Source organism: Lissotriton helveticus, chromosome 3_1 (genome assembly GCF_964261635.1).
Source record: "Lissotriton helveticus chromosome 3_1, aLisHel1.1, whole genome shotgun sequence".
In the NCBI taxonomy this organism is placed as follows: Eukaryota; Metazoa; Chordata; class Amphibia; order Caudata; family Salamandridae; genus Lissotriton; species Lissotriton helveticus.
Window position 1 is genome coordinate 779,356,811 of NC_136061.1, and position 23,336 is coordinate 779,380,146.

At 43.1% G+C, this 23,336-nt stretch overlaps 1 protein-coding gene across 1 annotated transcript in view; it reads left to right on the top strand.

The window, feature by feature from the left end:
* Window positions 1–22,630, top strand: part of RIC3 (RIC3 acetylcholine receptor chaperone) — a 190,325-nt gene extending 167,695 nt beyond the window's left edge. The window contains exons 5-6 of the mRNA XM_078681006.1: window positions 13,344–13,489; window positions 17,260–22,630. Coding sequence (XP_078537132.1) covers window positions 13,344–13,489; window positions 17,260–17,747 — 634 coding nt within the window. The 3' untranslated portion in view covers window positions 17,748–22,630. The remainder of the gene's footprint in view (window positions 1–13,343; window positions 13,490–17,259) is intronic.
* Window positions 22,631–23,336: the final 706 nt, after the last annotated feature.

Sequence of the window (23,336 nt, forward strand, 5' to 3'; positions counted from 1 at the left end):
CAGCCGCCCAGCAGGAGGGTGGAGCCAGCATTGTGGAAGGCAGGCACAGCCCTATTCAGCCCAGGTGCTAACTCCTACCACCACTCCAGTTGCAAATGCAGTCATTCAGCCTAGTGCTGACTCATCCAGCCTCCTGGGGAATTCCCCAGCCCCTGTCACTCTCAAACCAGACAGTCAATACACAAACAGGCCCAGGCACACAGAAGGGTCAGACAAGAGAACAGCAACTTTCTAAAAGTGCTGTTCTCAAACAACAAGAGAACAGCAACTTTCTAAAAGTGCTGTTCTCAAACACAGGATTTAAAAACAACCTTTCCTAAAAGATGTGTTATTAAATTCTGAGTTCAGGGATACTAGATACTTATGTCCTATCTATGGAGCAAGATAGCCTTACAGTAGTGAAAAACGAAAATGGCTGCCATTCACTACCAGAGCATGTCACCTGCACTAGTACATGCTCTACCTTTTACATGCACTGCACCCTGCCCAGGGGGGTACCTTGGGCCTTCCATAGGGGTGACTGATGTGCACAAAAAGGGAAGGGTTAGGCCTGGTCAGTGGGGACACTGACCAGGAGGACATGGCAGTTCTAAACTGCCCATAGGCACTGCAGTGGCAGGCCTGAGACATCATTGTAGGGCTACTCCTGTGGGTGGCACAATCAGTGCTGCAGGCCCACTAGTAGCATTTGTCATCACCAGCCCTGGCACACCCAGTGCACTTTACTAGGGACTTCATGGTGATACAAATATGCCAAACATGTATATCCAATCAGAATAACAATTTACACAGAGAGCATATGCACTTTAGCACTGATCAGCAGTGGTAAAGTGCGCAGAGTCCTATTGCCCACAGCCGCGGGTCAGGAAAAATAAGGGAGGAAGAAGCAAAAGGTTTGAGGATGACCCTGCAAGAAGGGCCAGTTCCAACACTTCCTCTTTGCATGTATGTTGCTTTCTGTATCACACATACAAAAAAGATTAGGCCTCCAAGAAAGATATCCCTTCCTGCACAAAAACTATTCTGTCCACAATGGAGGCACCCTTGCATTGTGGTGCAAGGGTGCCTTAAGCTGGTGTTAGTATCCCAGAAATATGCCAGCGTTACGAGAGAGCAGAACTGTGCCATATCTTAGTAGATATCACTTATTTCTGCTTTTTCCCTGTGATACAACATAGTAAAACAATGTCCCTTGCTGCGTTCAATTGGGTCAAAATTTAATAAATCTGGGCCAAAGACTGCAATAAATTGTAATTAGGATTCTACAAACAGGGCTTATACTACTTGTCAGATGTGTGTCCGAATTTTTTTCACACCTTGTTGAACAATTCCATGTTGCTGAAAGAGCCCTACTGGGTTGCGAGTGATGTTAATCTGACGGCTTCCAAAGAAGCTGGGGAGGTAGATTTTTTCAGCGCTATTATTGGTCCATCAGCAGGAACTGGTAGAACAGGAGAGCATTCACCCATTTAAAGAAACCAGATTCATTAATGGTTTCTGCATATTTCATAACGGGTTTACCATGGTCTACATAGCAGATGGTCTTACAAGCATATTAAATTTACCCATCAGGTGTGTACCAATTTTAACAAGTTTGAAAGGGAGGGCACAAGTACATTACCTCTGGATAGTGTGGGTAAACTGCAGCGTCCTATGGTCAACAAATACGGGTTCAGCAACAAAATTAAAAAAACTGGGGGAACAGCACGCAAAAGAGGGACTTTTCCAATAATTGAAACAAGGAATAATGAAAATGTCCAGTAGTATTTGATCAGACAGATTATTGCAATTTTCATCGGTGCAACATATAGGGAAGATCGTTGGCTTTTATTTACCTCCTGATTTGATGTGCAATACATCTCTGTTCTCTGCTTGTGGATCCTTGCGTTGATTGGCACTTGAAAATATACTCTTTTGGGATATCTTTATTATTTGAAAAGTCTACTGTTTGACTGGTTGTAATAGGTGCTGCGATGGTGGTGTATTTCAAGCATTTAAGCAGGTTATGGGAAAATGAAATAAATATCTTGCTGCAATTAGGCTTCAAGTGAGAAGTCTGTGCGCAGCCCCGTGGGGTGCTGCACAATATTCAGTAGTTGATGACACATAACAGACACCTGAACTTCATATCAAGATTTCTACAATTGTAGTTCATATCATAAGAAAGAAGGAAAAACCCAGCATCACGGCTACCAAGTCCCACACAGCACTCTATGGGGCCTATTAGGATGGCGGGCGGAGCGCCCCCGCAGGGTTGGCGGTAGTCACCGCGGGCCCGGCGGGGGTGATCCGCCCGCCATCCACACTTCAAAGACCCCCACCATATTAGGATGGCTGGGGTTCCGCGGCGGACGGAAAGACATGGTTAATTTGGTAGCAGTGTCTGCAAGACACCGCCATCCATATTACGATTACTGCGGAGATCAGCCTTTCCATGGCGGCGTTGTCGCCATGGAAAGGCATGTGGTCTTTGCCTTTGGGGGCCCATAGCGGGCCCCCAGAAAGTTGGGGGGCGGGGGGGTGCACATGGGGGTACCTATGGTACCCCCCCCTGCATTGGCATGGTCAAAGGGGGCATGCACCACGCGATGCCTGTCACCTTGTGCATGCCAATGCACGACATGCATTCCCAGCACTGTGGCGGGCGGTGCTGTGAGCACCGCCAGCCACAATGCTGGGAATAGAGGTTGCCACCGCGGCATCCTAATTTCAGGTGCTGGACAGCGGCACCCCTTGCAGACGTTCCAGCATTACGTTACGGTGTCCGCCCGCCATAGTAATGGAGCCCTAAGTTTGGTGGAATGGCGGAACTGCACATTGACATCTTCAGACTATAAAATGTACACACATTTTAAACGTGTGCAGATCATTAGCAGTGTGTCAGCTCCCAGTTACACACCAGTTCCTGCGTCAAAGCAACAAAGTAGTTGCTAAGAATGAGTAGTTTTATCATCTGAGTTCACAAAATTTGCAGTGGAACAAATGCTGCTCTGATTTCAGCCTGTGGTATTTATGTTTCTCTGAATTCTACAGACTCGTGTGTGAGACACGCCTCTGCATGATGGTCTCATTATTATCAATTTACAACTGCCTATCAGGCCAAACACCAATGCTTATTTCTAGTGGGAAATTTTCAGCCTCACACCATCCACTTGCAGGAAGCACGTGCTGGTGTTTTCAACGGTTCAGTTACCAGCACGAGCGTAGGAACCACTTCTTTCATGTTTATAGTGTGCACATCAGTGCGCTGAAGGGTTTGGCATTTCCGTGCAAATATTCACGCAGCGAAATGGTGTTAATAGAAAAACGAGCGGGTCCGCCCACGCCCTGCCACTCTACTCTGCACCTGGTGCTAGACAGGGCATACAATGCATTGAGTGGAACAATTGAAAGGCTAAATGCCCACGGGGAGGTTTATGGAAAAAGCAGTCGCACACACGAGCAAAAATAGAACTTCTGGAATTATCTGAAGCTGCTGGATTTGGATGCGATGGTTAATTACTCGCGCAGAAACAAAGCACATATCAAAGGAGTAAGAGTGAGGGGGTTGTGGTCACACTATTTAAAAGCTGATAGGCGTTTTCTGACAACTGCCAGCACAGGGCCTTGGTTTCCCAAGTCTAGAAAAACCTTGCCCAGGAGACTGGCGCATTACAGTGAATGGGCACCGCTGACGCCTATGCTGAGGCGGTGAGGAATGTTTGGCAATAGTATTTTTTGTTGATTGATCCCATCCGACCTCGTAGTTTCGTTCATTTTGCCATCGTTATTTAGTGCTGCTTGTTACTGTGAACATTATGGTAATTTGACCATTTAGAGACTGTTTTTGTTGCTCTCTGCTTTAATATTTTGACTATTGGCACTGGCACTCTGCTGCTCCCTAATGAACTTTCGTGTGAAACAGCCCATGATCTTGTGACTGTTATTTGACCGCCACACTGAACTGTGGGAGTGGTTGTCCGTTCACTGGGAGTAAGGCATTCAAGCTGTACATGATGCAATTGATGCAATTCAACTCCGTGTGATGACAGCAATCCTTTACTACAATGTGTGCGTGTGATTCACATTACAGGGTTCATGCGTGAGCACCCTGAGACTGCTTCTCACATTTCAGTGAACTGACTGTATGCTGGTTGGTCGACATTACTTGTAAGAAGTGTATGAGCGCTACCACGTCTCTATTTAAATTTATAACAGCAGCAGCATGAGTTTTATTTTATCTGATATTATTCAGTTGTACCATATTGCGTGGTTTCATTATGTGAAGGGCAACATTTTTAAGAGAAATTGTCGTCACCTTATGGTAATGAGGTCAAAGATGTTCCCCCTCTAGGCTTGTACTGAAATTAATCTGCAAACATGTTCAGAAATGTAATATGGCCGGCCCATTGGTGTGATAAACACATACTGTTGATGCACTATGCAATAATTAGTTTTAACATGTATTTGCAATCAGCGTTTAATACTCACAGTGCTATTACGTGTCATCACTGGCTTTAGACCTTTTCCGATATTTGGTTTTGAGTGCCATGAACATGTTTATTTAAAAGAAACTGCTACAGTATTTTTTCAATGTCTATAAAAGGCATTATAGGGGGATGGGCTACATATACTTACAGAGGTACGGCGACAATTTGATTGACAAAGGCTTCTGCGAAGCCGAAACGCGTCTATTTTTTACCGCGAGGTCGAATGGGACCCAGAGAATGAAGAAGGCTATATGCAAAACTTCCTCGGGTACGTGCCTTCTTCCTTTCAGGAGTGGGATGGTGTGTTTATATATATATATATATATATATATATATATTTATATATATATATATCTCCAACAACACAGGTCAGCCCACAAGGTAGAAGTAGAGCCACACGAAGTTTAATAGGCACATTAGGGATTTGCATCCATTTCACCCCTTGCCAGCAGATACAAACACAATGGCAGTCTTTCAAAGTATCATCTGCCTGACGCGTTTCTGGATCGTCTCATCCTTTCTTCAGAGGCATGGTTGAGGTGAGTAAGAAGAAGCTTATTTTCGCGCACTTAAGTAGATATTACCCACACCTGCCACAGTAGGCGTGTCGTTGCGCAAAGCCTTCTGGACAATGCAGTGCGCTAAAAGTCCTCCCCGAGTGGGGTAGCTTCATAACTCTCACTGTTTAAACCAATTGATAAAGTTCCAAGTGGAAGGAAAGCTCACCAAAGGTGCTGTCTGCCTCGCTTTCCAGCAGCGAAACAGTGCCACAAACCAGCACCATCCTGTCATGGCACTGTTTGTCTTCGTTCCGTAGTATGCAGGCAAATTGTGTCAGCCTGCACCGGTCCCGCCTCGAAGCAGTGGGCAATACTTCACGGCTGGGCAACAGCCGTCAATATCTCCAACAACACAGGTCAGTCCACAAGGTAGAAGTAGAGCCATACGAAGTTTAATAGGGGCATTAGGAATTTGCATCCATTTCACCGCTTGCCAGCTGATACAAACACAATGGCAGACTTTCAAAGTATCATCTGCCTGACGCGTTTCAGGATCGTCTCATCCTTTCTTCAGAGGCATGGTTGAGGTGAGTAAGGAGCAGCTTATTTTCGCGCACTTAAGTAGATATTACCCACACCTGCCACAGTGGGAGTGGCGTTGCGCAAAGCATTCTGGACAATGCAGGGCGCTAAAAGTCCTCCCTGAGTGGGGTAGCTTCACAACTCTCACTGTTTAAACCAATTGATAAAGTTCCATGTGGAAGGAAAGCTCACCAAAGGTGCTGTCTGCCTCGCTTTCCAGCAGCGAAACAGTGCCACAAACCAGCACCATCCTGTCATGGCACTGTTTGTCTTCGTTCCGTAGTATGCAGGCAAATTGTGTCAGCCTGCACCGGTCCCGCCTCGAAGCAGTGGGCAATACTTCACGGCTGGGCAACAGCCGTCAATATCTCCAACAACACAGGTCAGTCCACAAGGTAGAAGTAGAGCCATACGAAGTTTAATAGGCGCATTAGGAATTTGCATCCATTTCACCGCTTGCCAGCTGATACAAACACAATGGCAGACTTTCAAAGTATCATCTGCCTGACGCGTTTCAGGATCGTCTCATCCTTTCTTCAGAGGCATGGTTGAGGTGAGTAAGGAGCAGCTTATTTTCACGCACTTAAGTAGATATTACCCACACCTACCACAGTGGGCGTGGCGTTGCGCAAAGCATTCTGGACAATGCAGGGTGCTAAAAGTCCTCCCTGAGTGGGGTAGCTTCACAACTCTCACTGTTTAAACCAATTGATAAAGTTCCAAGTGGAAGGAAAGCTCACCAAAGGTGCTGTCTGCCTTGCTTTCCAGCAGCGAAACAGTGCCACAAACCAGCACCATCCTGTCATGGCGCTGTTTGTCTTCGTTCTGTAGTATGCAGGCAAATTGTGTCAGCCTGCACAGGACCCGCCTCGAAGCAGTGGGCAATACTTCACGGCTGGGCACGGCCTCCTATGTGTGGCTCTTCTAAGGGGGCAACTCTCTTTTGTTTGAGCACTACAGACACCAGCAGGCTCTGAGAACAGAGTCAACGCCCACATGGGACGGTGTCAGGACTTTAAAAGGAGTGCTCATTTTGCTTTGCGTTGTTGAACAAACTGCCTGTGAAAAAGTGCGTCAGCACGAAACGCGTTGGCGGCCTCAATCATTGATGTAAGGTATCCTGCCTGCTGCGCTGCAACTTCCCAATTAAAACTGAAGTTCACCTCCTATGTGTGGCTCTTCTAAGGGGGCAACTCTCTTTTGTTTGACTGATGTTTATACGGCTGGCCCGGTCGTGTTGAAGAGCCCCGCCGCATGAAAGCGGACCTGCGGTGACAGAAACTGGCAATCACCGACTTGGGATAGGCGGTTGTTTTGTGGAAGGTACAAGAATGCAGCCCAGTGTGAACGGGACACTTTGCATACCCACTGGGGATTTTATCAGTTCTTATTGTGGCAGCGCAAATAGCAACTCACTTGAGAATGACTTGTGAGCACTACAGACACCAGCAGACTTTAAAAGGAGTGCTCATTTTGCTTTGCGTTGTTGAACAAACTGCCTGTGAAAAAGTGCGTCAGCACGAAACGCGTCGGCGGCCTCAATCATTGATGTAAGGTATCCTGCCTGCTGCGCTGCAACTTCCCAATTAAAACTGAAGTTCACCTCCTATGTGTGGCAATTCTCTTTTGTTTGACTGATATATATATATATATATACATACATATACACACACACGTTATATTGGTAAATCTAAAACATAATATAATTGTAAAAATGATATTTTTTTAATAGTTTTACGTCATATATGTATATATCTACATACGCACATACATATATATGAGAGTGTGTTTACAGAAGTATATATATATATATCTTTTAAAATATTTAAACATATTTATATAATATTAATGTTACTTGTTAAAATAGTTAAGATATATTTGTATATATTTTTTCTATATTAGTGTAAAACAATATTTATTTTTAAATATTTTTGTACTCACCTTAATAAGTATAGGAAAACTATATTTTTGTGCTCGATATTTTTGCTATTTCTGTAGCAAGATATTTATGGTTTCATTATTATGTCAGCGATCATAGTTTTTATATTCGCTAGTGACTTAGAAAGAAGTTTTCCCTCACACTGTGCTTCTTTGCTCCACCACATCCCCATTATGCCCTCCTTTCCTTCAATCAAAAGATGCAGTGTCACCTGAATGACACTGTGCCCTTATGGAACTCCTTCCGAGACGTAGTCTCACGTTGTGTATGCAAAATTCACTCTGTCTTTATCACAACAGAATTATGCAGAGTTTCATTTCTCATTGTTGTATCACAAGTTCATCTTTAATTATTCTTGAACAGTTTTGCCTCACAATGTTATCTTCTTGTGTTCATTGTTTTACACAAAATGAAATATAACTTCTTTATTATGCTGCGGTCAATTTCAATGCCTGTATATCCCTATTCATTTCGGGACTTTGCCCTTCATCAGGGGAATGGCATGTGATCTGAGGAATGAAAGGAAAGAATGCCAGGTAAAGACGAGGTGTGGTTGCTCTTCCACATTACAGCGCAAAGCTATTAAGGGAAAACGAAAACAAAAAGCGGTGCAGAAGCGAAGCCGTAAGAAACCGAGGTGACTAAAAATAAACATCATGAGTTTGTCGAGTCTACAGTGGTTGCTATGCCGGGGTCCGTGCTTATGATGCGTTCGAGAGCGGGTGTTTTTGACATAATGGAATTGGTGGACGTTGGTGCACTTAAAAGCGTGACGACGCGCTACTGTTAAACATCAAACTCGGTGGTGTGAAGAAAAAAAGACAGTGGGATCAATCGGCCGGTACAACATGCTACAATCAAGGATGGTGGGAGGTGAAAAAGTGATGGGCAGATATATAGTGACATTAGTTCTAGAAAAATGGGAAGTGTAGAGGCAGAGTGTGTTAAATCTTACCGCATGGGCTCTGTAGCGTGTATCTTTCTGCAGCGGTCGGTTCGGTGTCGCATACCTGTATAAAGGGAACGCGCTAGCGTTAAGTAATCACGGGGTGTGTTAATAAAATTAAAAATGAAAAGGGGACTAATTCCATGTCGGCCATCTTTAAGAGGTGAAAGATAACGACAAAGCGTGTAACAGAATAAAAAGAAACAATTACATATGGTGAATCTGAACAGTGTTGCCGTAGTGTAAAGGATGGAAAATAAAATGATACGGTTAAAGAATGGTGCAAAAGGTGACGCACTCGTTTCTCGGATCAGGGTATGTTAATGGAAATAGCAAATGAACATAGAAAATGGACTGGTAGCTTGTCGGCCATCTAGATGAGTGCAGCTTGACAGTAAGAAAAGACGATCGTGAATTGAGAGTCTGACCAGAAATACCAGAGTATAAAACATGAGTATAAGTGCAAATACAAAAGTACGGGATTATAGTAGTGAAGTACAATAAAGGAATGGAGGAAAATGAGAAACCAGAAAAAATGGAAGAAAGATAAAAGAAATAACAAGCTCATGGAAGTATGTAAAGTTAAAAATGGAGGAAGATGAAAAAAACAAGGGAAAAATAGAAGGAAGATGAAAAAATAACAGGCTCATGGAAGTATGTGAAGTTAAGAGTGAAATGAAATGGGGTTGGTGAGACAGGAAATATCCTGACACCGTGCTGGATGCAGCTATAGAAAGAGCGGGTGCCACTAACCGTAGCAACCTTTTATCCTCAAGTCCAAGAGAAAAGTCCAACAGACCAGTATTTGTGTCAAAATGTTCTACCAAGAGTCAACAAATCAAAAAGATAATTTTAAAGAATTGGGAAATGGTCAACCTGAACCGGATTTCAAGGGGATTTTTAATCACACACCCCTTTTCGCATACCAACGATCAAAGAAAATGAAATATCTACTGGAAACAAAGCCCAGAGAAACAGGAATCAGATACACAGGAACTAAACCATGTCTGAATTGCAGTCACTGCAATAACGTCATCCAGGGCAACACATTGAACCACCCTACACCTGGGAAACCCATTAAGCTTTTCACCAACGCCACATGCGACACGAAGAATCTAGTCTATCTATTAAAATGCCCATGTGGTCTCCCATATGTGGGGAAGACAGAAAGGAAAATCAAAGTTTGTTTAACCGAACACAAGAGCACAGTCAGAAACAATGTCATGAAGTCACCACTCGCTGCACATTTTGCAACCCAAAAACACAACATCAATCAACTAAGATTTCTGGTTTTGGAGGTTGGCCCTGTCAAACAGGGGACAGATAACAGGAAGAGAATGTTACAACGTGAAATGATATGGATAAAGAAACTGGATGCTTATCATCCGAAGGGACTTAACGACAGGATGGAATATAGTTGTTTTTTTGTAAATATGTATATATGCTCTGACATTTGTTTCGTGACCTTACTGAAATTCTAACTCCATGTTTATTTTCATCTACCCCATTTCGTTTCACTCTTAACTTCACATGCTTCCATGAGCCTGTTATTTTTTCATCTTCCTTCTATTTTTCCCTTGTTTTTTTTCATCTTCCTCCATTTTTAACTTTACATACTTCCATGAGCTTGTTATTTCTTTAATCTTTCTTCCATTTTTTCTGGTTTCTCATTTTCCTCCATTCCTTTATTGCACTTCACTACTATAATCCCGTACTTTTGTATTTGCACTTATACTCATGTTTTATACTCTGGTATTTCTGGTCAGACTCTCAATTCACGATCGTCTTTTCTTACTGTTAAGCACTCATCTAGATGGCCGACAAGCTACCAGTCCATTTTTTATGTTCATTTGCTATTTCCATTAACATACCCTGATCCGAGAGACAAGTGCGTCACCTTTTGCACCATTCTTTAACCTTATCATTTTATTTTCCATCCTTTACACTTCGGCAAAACTGTTCAGACTCACCATATGTAATTGTTTCTTTTTATTCTGTTACACACTTTGTCGTTATCTTTCACCTCTTAAAGATGGCCGACACGGAATTAGTCCACTTTTCAGTTTTAATTTTATTAACACACCCCGAGATTACTTAACGCTAGCGCGTTACCCTTATACAGGTACGCGACACCGAACCGACCGCTGCAGAAAGATACACGCTACAGAGCCCATGCGGTAAGATTTAACACACTCTGCCTCTACACTTCCCGTTTTTCTAGAACTAACATCACTATATACATCACTATATATCTACCATCACTTTTTCACCTCCCACCATCCTTGATTATAGCATGTTGTACCGGCCGATTGATCCCACCGTCTTTTTTCTACACACCCCCGAGTTTGATGTTTAACAGTAGCGCGTCGTCGCGCTTTTAAGTGCACCAATGTCCCCCAATTCCATTATGTCAAGAGCACCCGTTCTCGAACGCATCATAAGCACGGACCCCGGCATAGCAACCACTGTAGACTCGACAAACTCATGATGTTTATTTTTAGTCACCTCGGTTTCTTACCACTTCGTTTCTGCACCGCTTTTTGTTTTCGTTTTCCCTTAATAGCTTTGCGCTGTAATGTGGAAGAGCAACCACACCTGGTCTTTACCTGGCATTCTTTCCTTTCATTCCTCAGATCACATGCCATGCCCCTGATTAAGGGCAAAGTCCTGAAATGCATAGGGATATACAGGCATTGAAATTGACCGCAGCATATAAAGAAGTCATATTTCATTTTGTGTAAGACAATGAACACAAGAAGATAACATTGTGAGGCAACAATGTACAAGAATAATTAAAGATGAACTTGTGATACAACAATGAGAAATGAAACTCTGCGTAATTCTGTTATGATAAAGACAGAGTGAATTTTGCATACACAACGTGAGACTACGTCTCGGAAGGAGTGCCATAAGGACAGAGTGTCATTCAGGTGACACTGCATCTTTTGATTGTTTCAAGTTCCAACTCCCCATGGTCAGAGGGAGTGTACCCATTGGCACCCAGAAATATTTTTCAAATCAATACACACTAAGTAAAAGCTTACATTCAAGTATACCAAGGTGTGCCACACATCACGCATCATTTCTCCTTTCCGACAAGCCACACTCTTTTATAGCAGGAAGACACCTCACCTGCATATGAAGTTGAGTTAAATATTTGGTAAGGTTACTAAAAGGCTTGCAGCGCTAGTAAAATACTATGGGCCAGATTACGCCTTTGGTGGTCTCGCAGCAGGTCGCCATGCCAGCGTCCGGCTGCAAGACTGCCAAAGCCCTCCACCGCCCGCCCGCCAACTTAGGAGTTTTCTCCTGGTCTGGTAGTCCTATGGTGGTGGTGCTTTTGAAAGGCTTGTATGTGAGCCTTAGAGAGCCAGTGCCATGGGACCCCACAGCCCGTTCCAGTACAGCATGGACTGAAAAATCCATGCTGTGCTGGAACTGGGGATGCAAGCTTATGGGGGGTACATCAGGGGCCCCCCTGCATGCCTTTCCAGGTCCAGAGGCAACAGAGGGTCCTGTAGGGCTGTCTTTGTATCCTCACTGCCACAATTTTCATGTCATGCTCACCTCCATAAAAACTGTGGTGGTGAGGATACTCATTATTTGCTTGGCGGTGCCTCAGTGGCACCGCCAAGCATACAGCGGGCCTCAGACCGCTGCGCCACTGCCGAGGATCTGGCATCCCCGGCAGTTGCTGCGGTCCTTTGGTAGTCCGACCGCCAAATGTTTGATAGGTCGTCGGACCTCCAGTGCGGTGGTGTCTGTACCGCCACTGTGGCCATAGTCTTGATTAGTCCCTGAGTCAGTACTGAAGTCAAGGGACCCAGAGTAAGTTACATGTGGGCATTTTGCCTTCAGCTGACAGTGATTGCTTGTGAAAGGTAGTGCTGACTCCATCACAATGTCAATGCTATACCAAACTCCTCAAAGGTAGCAAGGCATTGCAGATTTTGTCCTTGCTTGCTATAGTACGCCAGTAAGACTTACTTCCACCCATTTGCTCCGGTTGCTGGTAAACCGGAATTCTCTGGCAGAAATCTGGCATAATGGCATAGGCCTTCCCTCCGACGGAAAGATTGGATGGCCGAGTGGCTATGTACTTGGCACCATTTTTGCTTCCCATGGGGTTTTCTATATCCTTATGCATGTCCCACTCTAAGGTGCATTATATAATGAGTAATTTAGACTTGGTTAGTTAATTCTGTTCTAATATACTTAAGGTTTAAAATGACAACTCACCTAAAAAAGATTTGTCACAACCTACAATCCTTAAAGCTCGTTCTCTATTGAAGACTCCTCTCCATGCTTACCATTTACTTTCCATCTGTTTCACTTCTGTGAGAAAGATAAAGCAACTTCATCAGTCACATTGTTCTCTGACCTAGTTCTGTTTGGCTCGGATAAATTAAGCAGTAATCCTTTAAGTTTGAGTAATTTCCCTATCCATGTGAAGTTTTACACTATAGTATCTGCATGCTAAATATAGGACTGTCTCTGTGTGGGCAGCATCCTACCTCGCCGGAAACAGAAGTGTTTCTGTCATTGTGTTCCCATTCGTGCGCTTGATATAGAAATAATTACATTACACAAATGTGTGGCCTGTTTTGTTTTAGCTGTTGTATTCCCGTTGCATGAATAAACTCTGTGATTGAATTCTTTACAAATACATATTAATGTAACTTTACATCGCTGGGTGTAATTTCTCACAACACATTTTCATGGACTTTTTCGCACAAAAGAGAAAGAAAGCATTATTAATGTTAACATATTAAATAAAAATGGGCACCAAGTATGTTTTGAGGCTTGCCATTGTTTATAGATGTGCAATGTGTTACAGAAGGGTGTTTCTAGGAATTTCTTTAATCAGTGCATGATTCTTAACCGAGAGGATCCCTTTTTTCCAACAGAGCAGGGAATGTTTCATCGGATCAAGAGCAAAGATTACTACAACAGCTAAGAGAAATCACAAGAGTCATGAAAGAGGGGAAACTAATTGATGGCATCTCTCCGGAGAAAGAAGCAGAGGAAGCTCCATATATGGACGATTGGGAAGGTAGGCATGCCTATTTCAAATTGTAACAATTTTAAATGATTGCGAAACAATATTATCCCTCAATTCAAACAGAGTGCCTAGCATTTTAGTTGCTTTTTAGTTAAGCAAGTATAAAATGTATTCTTCAAACCTGAAAGAGTGTGTGTAGGCAGCATAAAGTCTCATTGACGCCCGATTCTTGAGATTCGGGAGGCGAAATCTGACTGCTGAAGCTCCGTTGATGGAGTCAGAAAATATTAAGACACACACTCTTCTGGACTGTCGCTGAATTTATTTCACCATCTCTGGAGAACTGTAACAAGGTTTAGTCAAAGAATATCGCCTTATAGCTTGCTGCTGAGGGCTACACTAGTTGTTAAAAGCCCTGAGCCTGAGTTATAAGGCCTTTCACAACCAGTATAAAAGTAAATAACAAATCAATGTCTTGGGCCAGTATATATCACTTTGGTGATTTTGCACTAGTGCAAAGTGTTGATTAATCTGGCCTCAAAATGTGTTTGAAAATTGCTGAACTCCAAGGCAGTGGTCTCTCGTAGCACCATTAGATTAGAATGGGAGATGATTTCAACCATGATCTTCTCTGACTTGTGATATATTATTCTTTGGAACGTGGAAAGGTGGCGTCAGGTTCTTTGAAAATGGTGATTAACTCCGAACTTCTTTGGGGAGAGTAGTGACAGCAAGTCTCACCTCATAAACCGGTCTTGCAGAGGTCACTGTGGGAGTCTCCAAGAAAGTGGAACGTTCCCTGCCCCTCCCTTAGATCCAAACACAGGGGCTTATTTACAAGCCCCTAGCGCCGCGGTACGTCACTTTTATTATGAGAAAATGTAATGAAACAGTGACGCAAGGGGCTTGTAAATAAGCCCCATAATGAAATATACTTCCGCGATCTGTTGAAAACTGAACTGTACTGACTCGCCTTCTAATCAGACCTACTGATCCATGGAGATGGAATCACAGAACATCAGCAGTGGCCACCATCCTTCACTGACTGCACAAGTGCTTCCCCTCTTCTACTGCTTCGTCAGACTTACAAGGTCTTTTCCTCTCATGCACTTTGAAGCAACTGAAAGGTTTCACGTCGTGCATCATAACACGCTCAAAAAAAGAAAGTTGTGAGAGATGTAGCATTGAAAAAATATTTCAATCAAATATATTCTGACCTAAAAAAAAACAGTGAACAGCATTTAAGGACAAAGAGGCTCTAGGGTCCTACAAGCTGGCAAGCCTTTAAGGGGTGAGAGTACCCGTACGGCAAATCAAAAGGAGTTTATCGATTTTAGAGTTGAGCACTTTTCACCACTTGGTCTTTCATGCAATTATAAATCTTTCAGTTGTGTTTCAAATGAGCATGCTATAGATTAATTATGCATGCATGTTGCACAATTATTGCACGATTGGAGCTATTGGAAATATTGTTAATTTTGCATGGTGCTCTCTGCTTCACGGATTGTCACTATGGGGTATATCAGTATTAAACCATTTGTTAGATCAATCAATATACTTTACTCTGCAGTGCCAGAATGCACATTTACAGAGCCATGCGAAGTCAAGTTTATTGAGCTGGTATCCCGGGACAGGGCAAGTTAGAAGATAGCAACTGCTTTAGGCAGAGTGGAAGTGAACCACTGACATGGGCAAAGTACGGTATAAGTGGCCCCTACTCAAATGTTTGTTCTCAGCACTTATATACAGAAACCCCCCATTGTTAACGTAATCGATTGATGTGTAGTTATGTGGGTGAGAAAAACTCAACGAGCGAGAAACATCTTGTGCAAGATGGCCTTTAAAGTATATGGGGTGTAACATTCACCTGCTTGAAGCAATGATGGTCATTTTGTTTGGACCCTCTACAACCTTCTTTCTTGTATGCACATGACACAACTAGCTTTTTAATTGGTTCGTCGTACGATTTGCTGTTTGAATGTAGATGTCTCTGATGTAGTTGGCAGAACCATTGAGCTTAATAATATAATTGATATGCAATTGATTATATCATTTTTTAATTGTTTATGGTGAGAGAAACGCTACTTTTACTGGCACCCTTGCAAAGTAACTTAACAACTGGCCTTGTACATTTTTTATTTGCAGTATTAACTATCATAAACATGCCAAATATTTTAATAGGTACCCTTAAATCACATACATTATTGGCCTAAAATCATAATTTGATCTGCCTTTAAGAAACGACTTAAACAGGTGTATTTTAAAATGACTTTGAAGCTTGTTTGAGATCTATCTTGAGATGGCCTGCATGCTTGCATTGCACCTAGATCACTAAAATGCATCGTTAGGCACATTTGAAAACCTATAGCCCACATTTATTTAAAATTAAACTCATTAGAGCATGTCTGTGGTTGTTGCTGGCCTGGAACCCATGAGCCTGTGTGCTGTACAGTACACGGGTTAAAACCTTTCCCTAGTTCATACAAGCATCGCTACATAAACCTCCATCCATGGTCCCCCTGACATGGATAACCACCAGATATAGTCTTTGAAAAGCCAACGATCTAAATGTCCAGCTGGTGCTGCAAGAATACCTGCCTTTCCATATGCATCCCATGGTATGGGTTTAGTGCATGTAGGGATTGTTCACACCAGAGCTCCCACTCACTTTACAAGAAATACGGTCATTTACTGGTTTATTCTAATACAAGTTGAAATCATGATTTGGGAGAAACAGGAGTTTTAATATGAATTGGGATTACATGCATGTTGCGCAATACACAGCAGACAACTTTGACTGGTTTTATTTCACCAAGAAAACTCCGGTGAAATATGAACACGAAAAGGTGCTTGTAAAGAGGTAAAACATGCTGAAATCCATGCTCAAAACATAGACTTCTATTAAACGAGATTTACTTTGGTCCCCTTTAACAGACTTTTTATCTAAAAGTGCCTCATGATCACCTGTTATTGTTAGTATTGGTATTACTGTTTTTACTATTATTATGTACTTTTATTATCTTATACCTCTCTACTCTGTTTACCATTTTATTTTTACTGCTGTTCCCCTTCCCCCCCCCCTTTTTCCCTTCTTCTCTCTTTTTTTTTTCTTTCTTTCTTCTCCCCACAAAATGAAAAGTTATAAAAGAATTTTTTCATTTGTATAGTGTTTTCCCCCTTTGGGGCTTTTCTTGTTATGATGGCACATTATTCTTCATAATTATTTTGATTCCTGATGCTCTTTGTTTATGCTGTTGTACTGATGTTTTACATTGTCTTATTTAATTCAATAAAGCTTTTCAAACTTAAAAAACATAGACTTCACATTTTCTGTCTCATTCAAAAGTGAAAAAATTCATAATCATGTGGTAATACTACACTCAGTAGTTACAGCTCCAAACAATATCAGTAATACCAGGAGTGGTGTTACCGCATCATTTTACCAGTTAATCAGAATAAGCCTGATAGACTTATGAATGTCCTCTATTCCTATCATGGACTATCACTTATAAGGGGCCCGTGCTTCAGTCTTTTCTAGTGATTATTTGATTGTCGATCTTTGAGAAGACGAATGAACAAATGGTCTCCTAGGGATCGCTTTGGTGTAACTTTTAAAAGAATGTCCAAATAAGTTAAAAGAAGCAACCAGCAAATCATAGGTTAGATGACAAAAGTCCTGGTAATGCCAGATCTTGGATCACATTGGTGGGGCACCGTGCAGCCTGTGTCAGACATTCCCACCATTTTGGCTGCTGTGTAGCTGATTGGGTTTATGTTATTTCACCAATCTTTATTTATATTTGTTATTTTCCTATCTTCAGGTTATCCAGAAGAGACGTTCCCCATCTACGATACCTCACTGTACTGCAAGCGCAATCAAGACACAATCCTTGTCGACTCTTCCTTACTCAACCAGCCATCACCCGAGGAACTCGCCGAAAGGATGGAGGCTTTAGAAGACGAGGAACACTTGTACACAAAAAGCTTGGCTGACATTGGGGAAATCAGTGACAGTCTCCCTGAAAGGCAGAAAAAACCCCATCATGTCTCCTTTAGTGACCAATGTGATGGCCGCCATGACAGTCAGGAATCCGGTAAGGGCCACTGCTGTGACCACGAGGACGACGATCCAGCGGTCCTAGCCGAGAATGTGGGGTTCAACTCAGACAGCTGCAGCGAGCAAGACGATGACTGCAGTGGCCAGCTGGCTTTGGATTCTGAAGATGATAATGACTTAAAAAATGATACATTCAATACAAAAGATGCAGTAGACACACTCAGAAAACGCAATGCGATTGGACAAGAATGAAATAGAAAATATTACAGGCTGACAGTTTGCAATGCCACCTTTGTTGCAACTTTAGCTTTCTTTTGTTTTCTCTCTTTTGAATGCAGCTGAATTTCGCTGTTATATTATGTTAGTGCCTGACAACTTTATTGTGACTTTTTTGAAAACGGCATTGTCTCTGGTGGGTATGAATTCCTCCACATCTGAGCACGATGTGAATACATACAGAACTTAGCACGCATAATCATTGTTACGCACATAAAAGCAAATCATAATTTGATTTTTTGTTTTATAATTGAAAAAAAGGTCCACTTTTAGCAAGCAGTCTCAGTTCGAACAGTGCTCCATGTTGGTTTATTGTTTTTTCTACAATGATTGCATTTGCTGGGAGTCACATTTTTACTTTGCCTCTTTTGTACTTCTGCAGAGTCTGCTTACTTATAATAACCGACACTGTATATTAAACACAATTTTAGGGTTTCCAGCAGAGTACAGCGAAAAGGCAGCAGTATTATTGACAAACTATAAAGAATGTGTTTCCGCCTTCCTCCCACTCGTGTGTATTTAGTTCCCTTTAAAATTGACACGTCTGTGTTTCTTTTGAAAAGTACTCTACTTTGAAAATGTAATTTTCTTGAGTTTAAGACTGCCCTTTGTTCTCAAGCAAATAGCTTTCCGTATTGACGCCTTTTTAGGTCTTGCCTGTGACAGCGCATGCACTGAATGAGCTCTAGCTTGCGAGAGATATTGTATGCAGAACAGGGCTTGCAGCCCAACCATTGCCTAAAATTTGTTGGCGTCATTGTTGCTCTTATTTGCTAATTTCTAATTGGCCAGTGTCTGCAGGCATCACTTCCTCTTCTTTTGGCTGGAGCAGGCCAAATACTGATAACTGTCCTTCCACTGATCACGTTGTGAATGAGGTAATACGTTTATATTTTAAGGTTTCGCCTGCACAACACTTGCACTGTGCTTGTGAAATCTATTGTGTTTAGGATAAATCTTAAATTGGGTTTACATGCCGCCCTTAATTTTTATTGGTTTGTGTACTTGCCCCTTCTTTTCCTATATTTTCATTGGTTTTTGCACACTATTTATTGTTGTTCACTCGTGTTTACACTCTTATGAGTTTCCTGAGGCCAAAGTACTCCTTTTCATCTACAGAACTTTTTTGTGAGGCTGCTCTCTTAGGCCTGCTTGTACAGGATGTTGAGCCAATGCCGAGACTCGAACCCTGCACCCCAGCTCCATGGTCGACTGTTCTGGCCATTATGCCACATCCTATGTCCTGCCCCTTCTCTTCTATTTTCGGTACTCTTGTTTGGCAATCATAGCTGGTTTATTCACTGCAGCGCCTCTCCAACCCCTGTCAAGGCACCCCCCTTCTCAATCTACGGCTTGTGTTCTGACTGCCTACTCGCATCCGCTGCTGTTACAGATAAAGCCTATTGTAATTTTTGTTGCAGTCTAAATCTCTCATATACCTTAATTTATGTTTGAGTGCCGCAAACATTTGTTAAATATATATATACATAAATAAATATTAAAGCTCATCTTGTCTCGTTCTTCTTGGGGGAGGTACAGGCAGCAACACTGCAGAAACCTCCCTCAGTGCATCCCCCTTTCTTCAGCACTCGCGGCTGAGTCACTTTGCTGCCGCTCTTCGCAAACCGCCCTCAATGCAGTCCCCCCCTTCTTAGTGTACGGCTGTTGGAGATAACTCATTCTGCTCAGAGGAGGACCGGCAGCCATCCAGAGGAGCAGGACCCAGGAGCTGTGCTGTGGGGCTCCGATCACTGCAAGTGGTCCAGCTTTGGTTACATCTTCATGAACAGTCGTCAAGGCAGACCCCGGGACAATGCTTTTGCTTGGTGCAGCAGGTGCAGTGGCACATGGGGCGCAATATTCAGGACGCCCACTGAACACAGAATATTGCTATGTTTCCTCTAAACAAGCAGTCACAAGCACAGGTAACTTGCAGGCACCAGGGCCATTACAAAATCACATCTGATTACAAATCATTGAAATCACTTTAACACCTTAAAAATTGAATTGCATTTTAAATAATTGCAGGTCGACGTGTTCACACAAAGGTGTACCATTGCTTTTTCATTTTGTCCGTTCAGTGGCACCCGACTCCTTCTGCAATCGGGGCTGGATCATTTCGCCACCGCTCCTCGGAAAACAGCCCCCTCAGCGTGGCCCTCTCCCAGGCAACGGCTCATGTTCTGACTGCTCCCATCGTATCCGCTGCTTTGCTGCAGTCTAAAACTCCTTAGACCTTCATTTTTGCTTGAGTGCCACACAAAATTGTTAAATAAATATATACATAAATACATATTACTGCTCATTGTGTCTCGTTCTCCTCAGAGGAGGCACAGCTAACTACACTGCAATAAACTCACTCAGTGTGGATTCCCCCATCCTTCAGCCATCAGGTCTTTTCGCCACTGCTCCTTGCAAACTCCCCTCAGCGTGGCCCCCTTCTCAGTCTACGGCTGCTGGAGGTGTCTCTTCTCCTCAGCGGAGGTACAGCCAGCCAGAGGAGCAGGGTCCAGGAGCCATGCTGTGGGACACCGGTCATTTGCAAGTGGTTTAACTTTGGTTTCATCTCCATGAACAGGCGCCAAGGCAACTCTCTCAACAACCCTATTGCATGGTGCAGCAGGTGCAGTGGCACAGGGGCCAAAAGCTCCAGGAAACCCACTAAACACTGATTATAGATAAATGGCGCTACTAAGCAAGCAGTCACAAGCACAGTTACCTAGCAGACACCAGGGCCATGATTTTAATGGTACAGCAGGTGCAGTGGCACAGGGGCCAAAAGGCCCAGAAAGCCCAATGACACTGATTATTGTTATATGTTACTACTAAACAAGCAGTCACAAGCGCAGTTACCTTGCAGGCACCAGGGCCATGGTTTGAATGGTGCAGCAAGTGCAGTGGCACACAGGCCAAAAGCTCCACCATGGTTGTCCGCTGCATGTGGTTTATTTTTCTTTGTCCTGGACCCTTTACCTAATCTCGGTGCATTATATTACCGCCAGTTAGTGCACAATATAGTGGCTTTCTCAATAAACAAGTTGTAACACATTTATGGAATTTCAGTCACTTATGTTGCACAACTGCTCACCAAGCTACAACTTAGAACAAAAAAACAGCTTATTATTATTCACATAGGTGAAATCTACTGCATTTACAAATGCTTGTTTCTTTTCCAGGTCATCCTTGTGGAACCTCTTGCCATTTACAAATGCTTGTTTCTTTTCCAGGTCATCCTGGTTGAACCTCTTGCCATTTCTAGCTACGTTTTACCATGCCACAGACACTTCAAAGAAGCCCCTTTGTCCATTGAAATGGATGTATTTTGTAACAACAAATGTTATCTGCTTTATTGTGAAAACAGATGTTATCTTCTTCCAAATGTATTCTCACTAAGAAATGGGTATGGGCGCGATTGCCTTCTTTATGTGAAAGGATTTTTGGGCATATGTAATGTTTTCTTTCATTTTCACACATTGGTAAATAAACTGACTTGCTCAGAATCTCACAGGTGTGAGACAAGTATTGGCAAAGCTGACAGGGCTGTGCTGTGGGGCTCCGATCACTGCAAGTGGTCCAGCTTTGGTTACATCTTCATGAACAGTCGTCAAGGCAGACCCCGGGACAATGCTTTTGCTTGGTGCAGCAGGTGCAGTGGCACATGGGGCGCAATATTCAGGACGCCCACTGAACACAGAATATTGCTATGTTTCCTCTAAACAAGCAGTCACAAGCACAGGTAACTTGCAGGCACCAGGGCCATTACAAAATCACATCTGATTACAAATCATTGAAATCACTTTAACACCTTAAAAATTGAATTGCATTTTAAATAATTGCAGGTCGACGTGTTCACACAAAGGTGTACCATTGCTTTTTCATTTTGTCCGTTCAGTGGCACCCGACTCCTTCTGCAATCGGGGCTGGATCATTTCGCCACCGCTCCTCGGAAAACAGCCCCCTCAGCGTGGCCCTCTCCCAGGCAACGGCTCATGTTCTGACTGCTCCCATCGTATCCGCTGCTTTGCTGCAGTCTAAAACTCCTTAGACCTTCATTTTTGCTTGAGTGCCACACAAAATTGTTAAATAAATATATACATAAATACATATTACTGCTCATTGTGTCTCGTTCTCCTCAGAGGAGGCACAGCTAGCTACACTGCAATAGACTCACTCAGTGTGGATTCCCCCATCCTTCAGCAATCAGGTCTTTTCGCCACTGCTCCTTGCAAACTCCCCTCAGCGTGGCCCCCTTCTCAGTCTACGGCTGCTGGAGGTGTCTCTTCTCCTCAGCGGAGGTACAGCCAGCCAGAGGAGCAGGGTCCAGGAGCCATGCTGTGGGACACCGGTCATTGCAAGTGGTTTAACTTTGGTTTCATCTCCATGAACAGGCGCCAAGGCAACTCTCTCGACAACCCTATTGCATGGTGCAGCAGGTGCAGTGGCACAGGGGCCAAAAGCTCCAGGAAACCCACTAAACACTGATTATAGATAAATGGCGCTACTAAGCAAGCAGTCACAAGCACAGTTACCTAGCAGACACCAGGGCCATGATTTTAATGGTACAGCAGGTGCAGTGGCACAGGGGCCAAAAGGCCCAGAAAGCCCAATGAACACTGATTATTGTTATATGTTACTACTAAGCAAGCAGTCACAAGCGCAGTTACCTTGCAGGCACCAGGGCCATGGTTTGAATGGTGCAGCAAGTGCAGTGGCACACAGGCCAAAAGTTCCACCATGGTTGTCCGCTGCATGTGGTTTATTTTTCTTTTTACTGGACCCTTTACCTAATCTCGGTGCATTATATTACCGCCAGTTAGTGCACAATATAGTGGCTTTCTCAATAAACAAGTTGTAACACATTTATGGAATTTCAGTCACTTATGTTGCACAACTGCTCACCAAGCTACAACTTACAACAAGAAAACAGCATATTATTATTCACATAGGTGAAATCTACTGCATTTACAAATGCTTGTTTCTTTTCCAGGTCATCCTTGTGGAACCTCTTGCCATTTACAAATGCTTGTTTCTTTTCCAGGTCATCCTGGTTGAACCTCTTGCCATTTCTAGCTACGTTTTACCATGCCACAGACACTTCAAAGAAGCCCCTTTGTCCATTGAAATAGATGTATTTTGTAACAACAAATGTTATCTGCTTTATTGTGAAAACAGATGTTATCTTCTTCCAAATGTATTCTCACTAAGAAATGGGTATGGGCGCGATTGCCTTCTTTATGTGAAAGGATTTTTGGGCATATGTAATGTTTTCTTTCATTTTCACACATTGGTAAATAAACTGACTTGCTCAGAATCTCACAGGTGTGAGACAAGTATTGGCAAAGCTGACAGGGCTGTGCTGTGGGGCTCCGATCACTGCAAGTGGTCCAGCTTTGGTTACATCTTCATGAACAGTCGTCAAGGCAGACCCCGGGACAATGCTTTTGCTTGGTGCAGCAGGTGCAGTGGCACATGGGGCGCAATATTCAGGACGCCCACTGAACACAGAATATTGCTATGTTTCCTCTAAACAAGCAGTCACAAGCACAAGTAACTTGCAGGCACCAG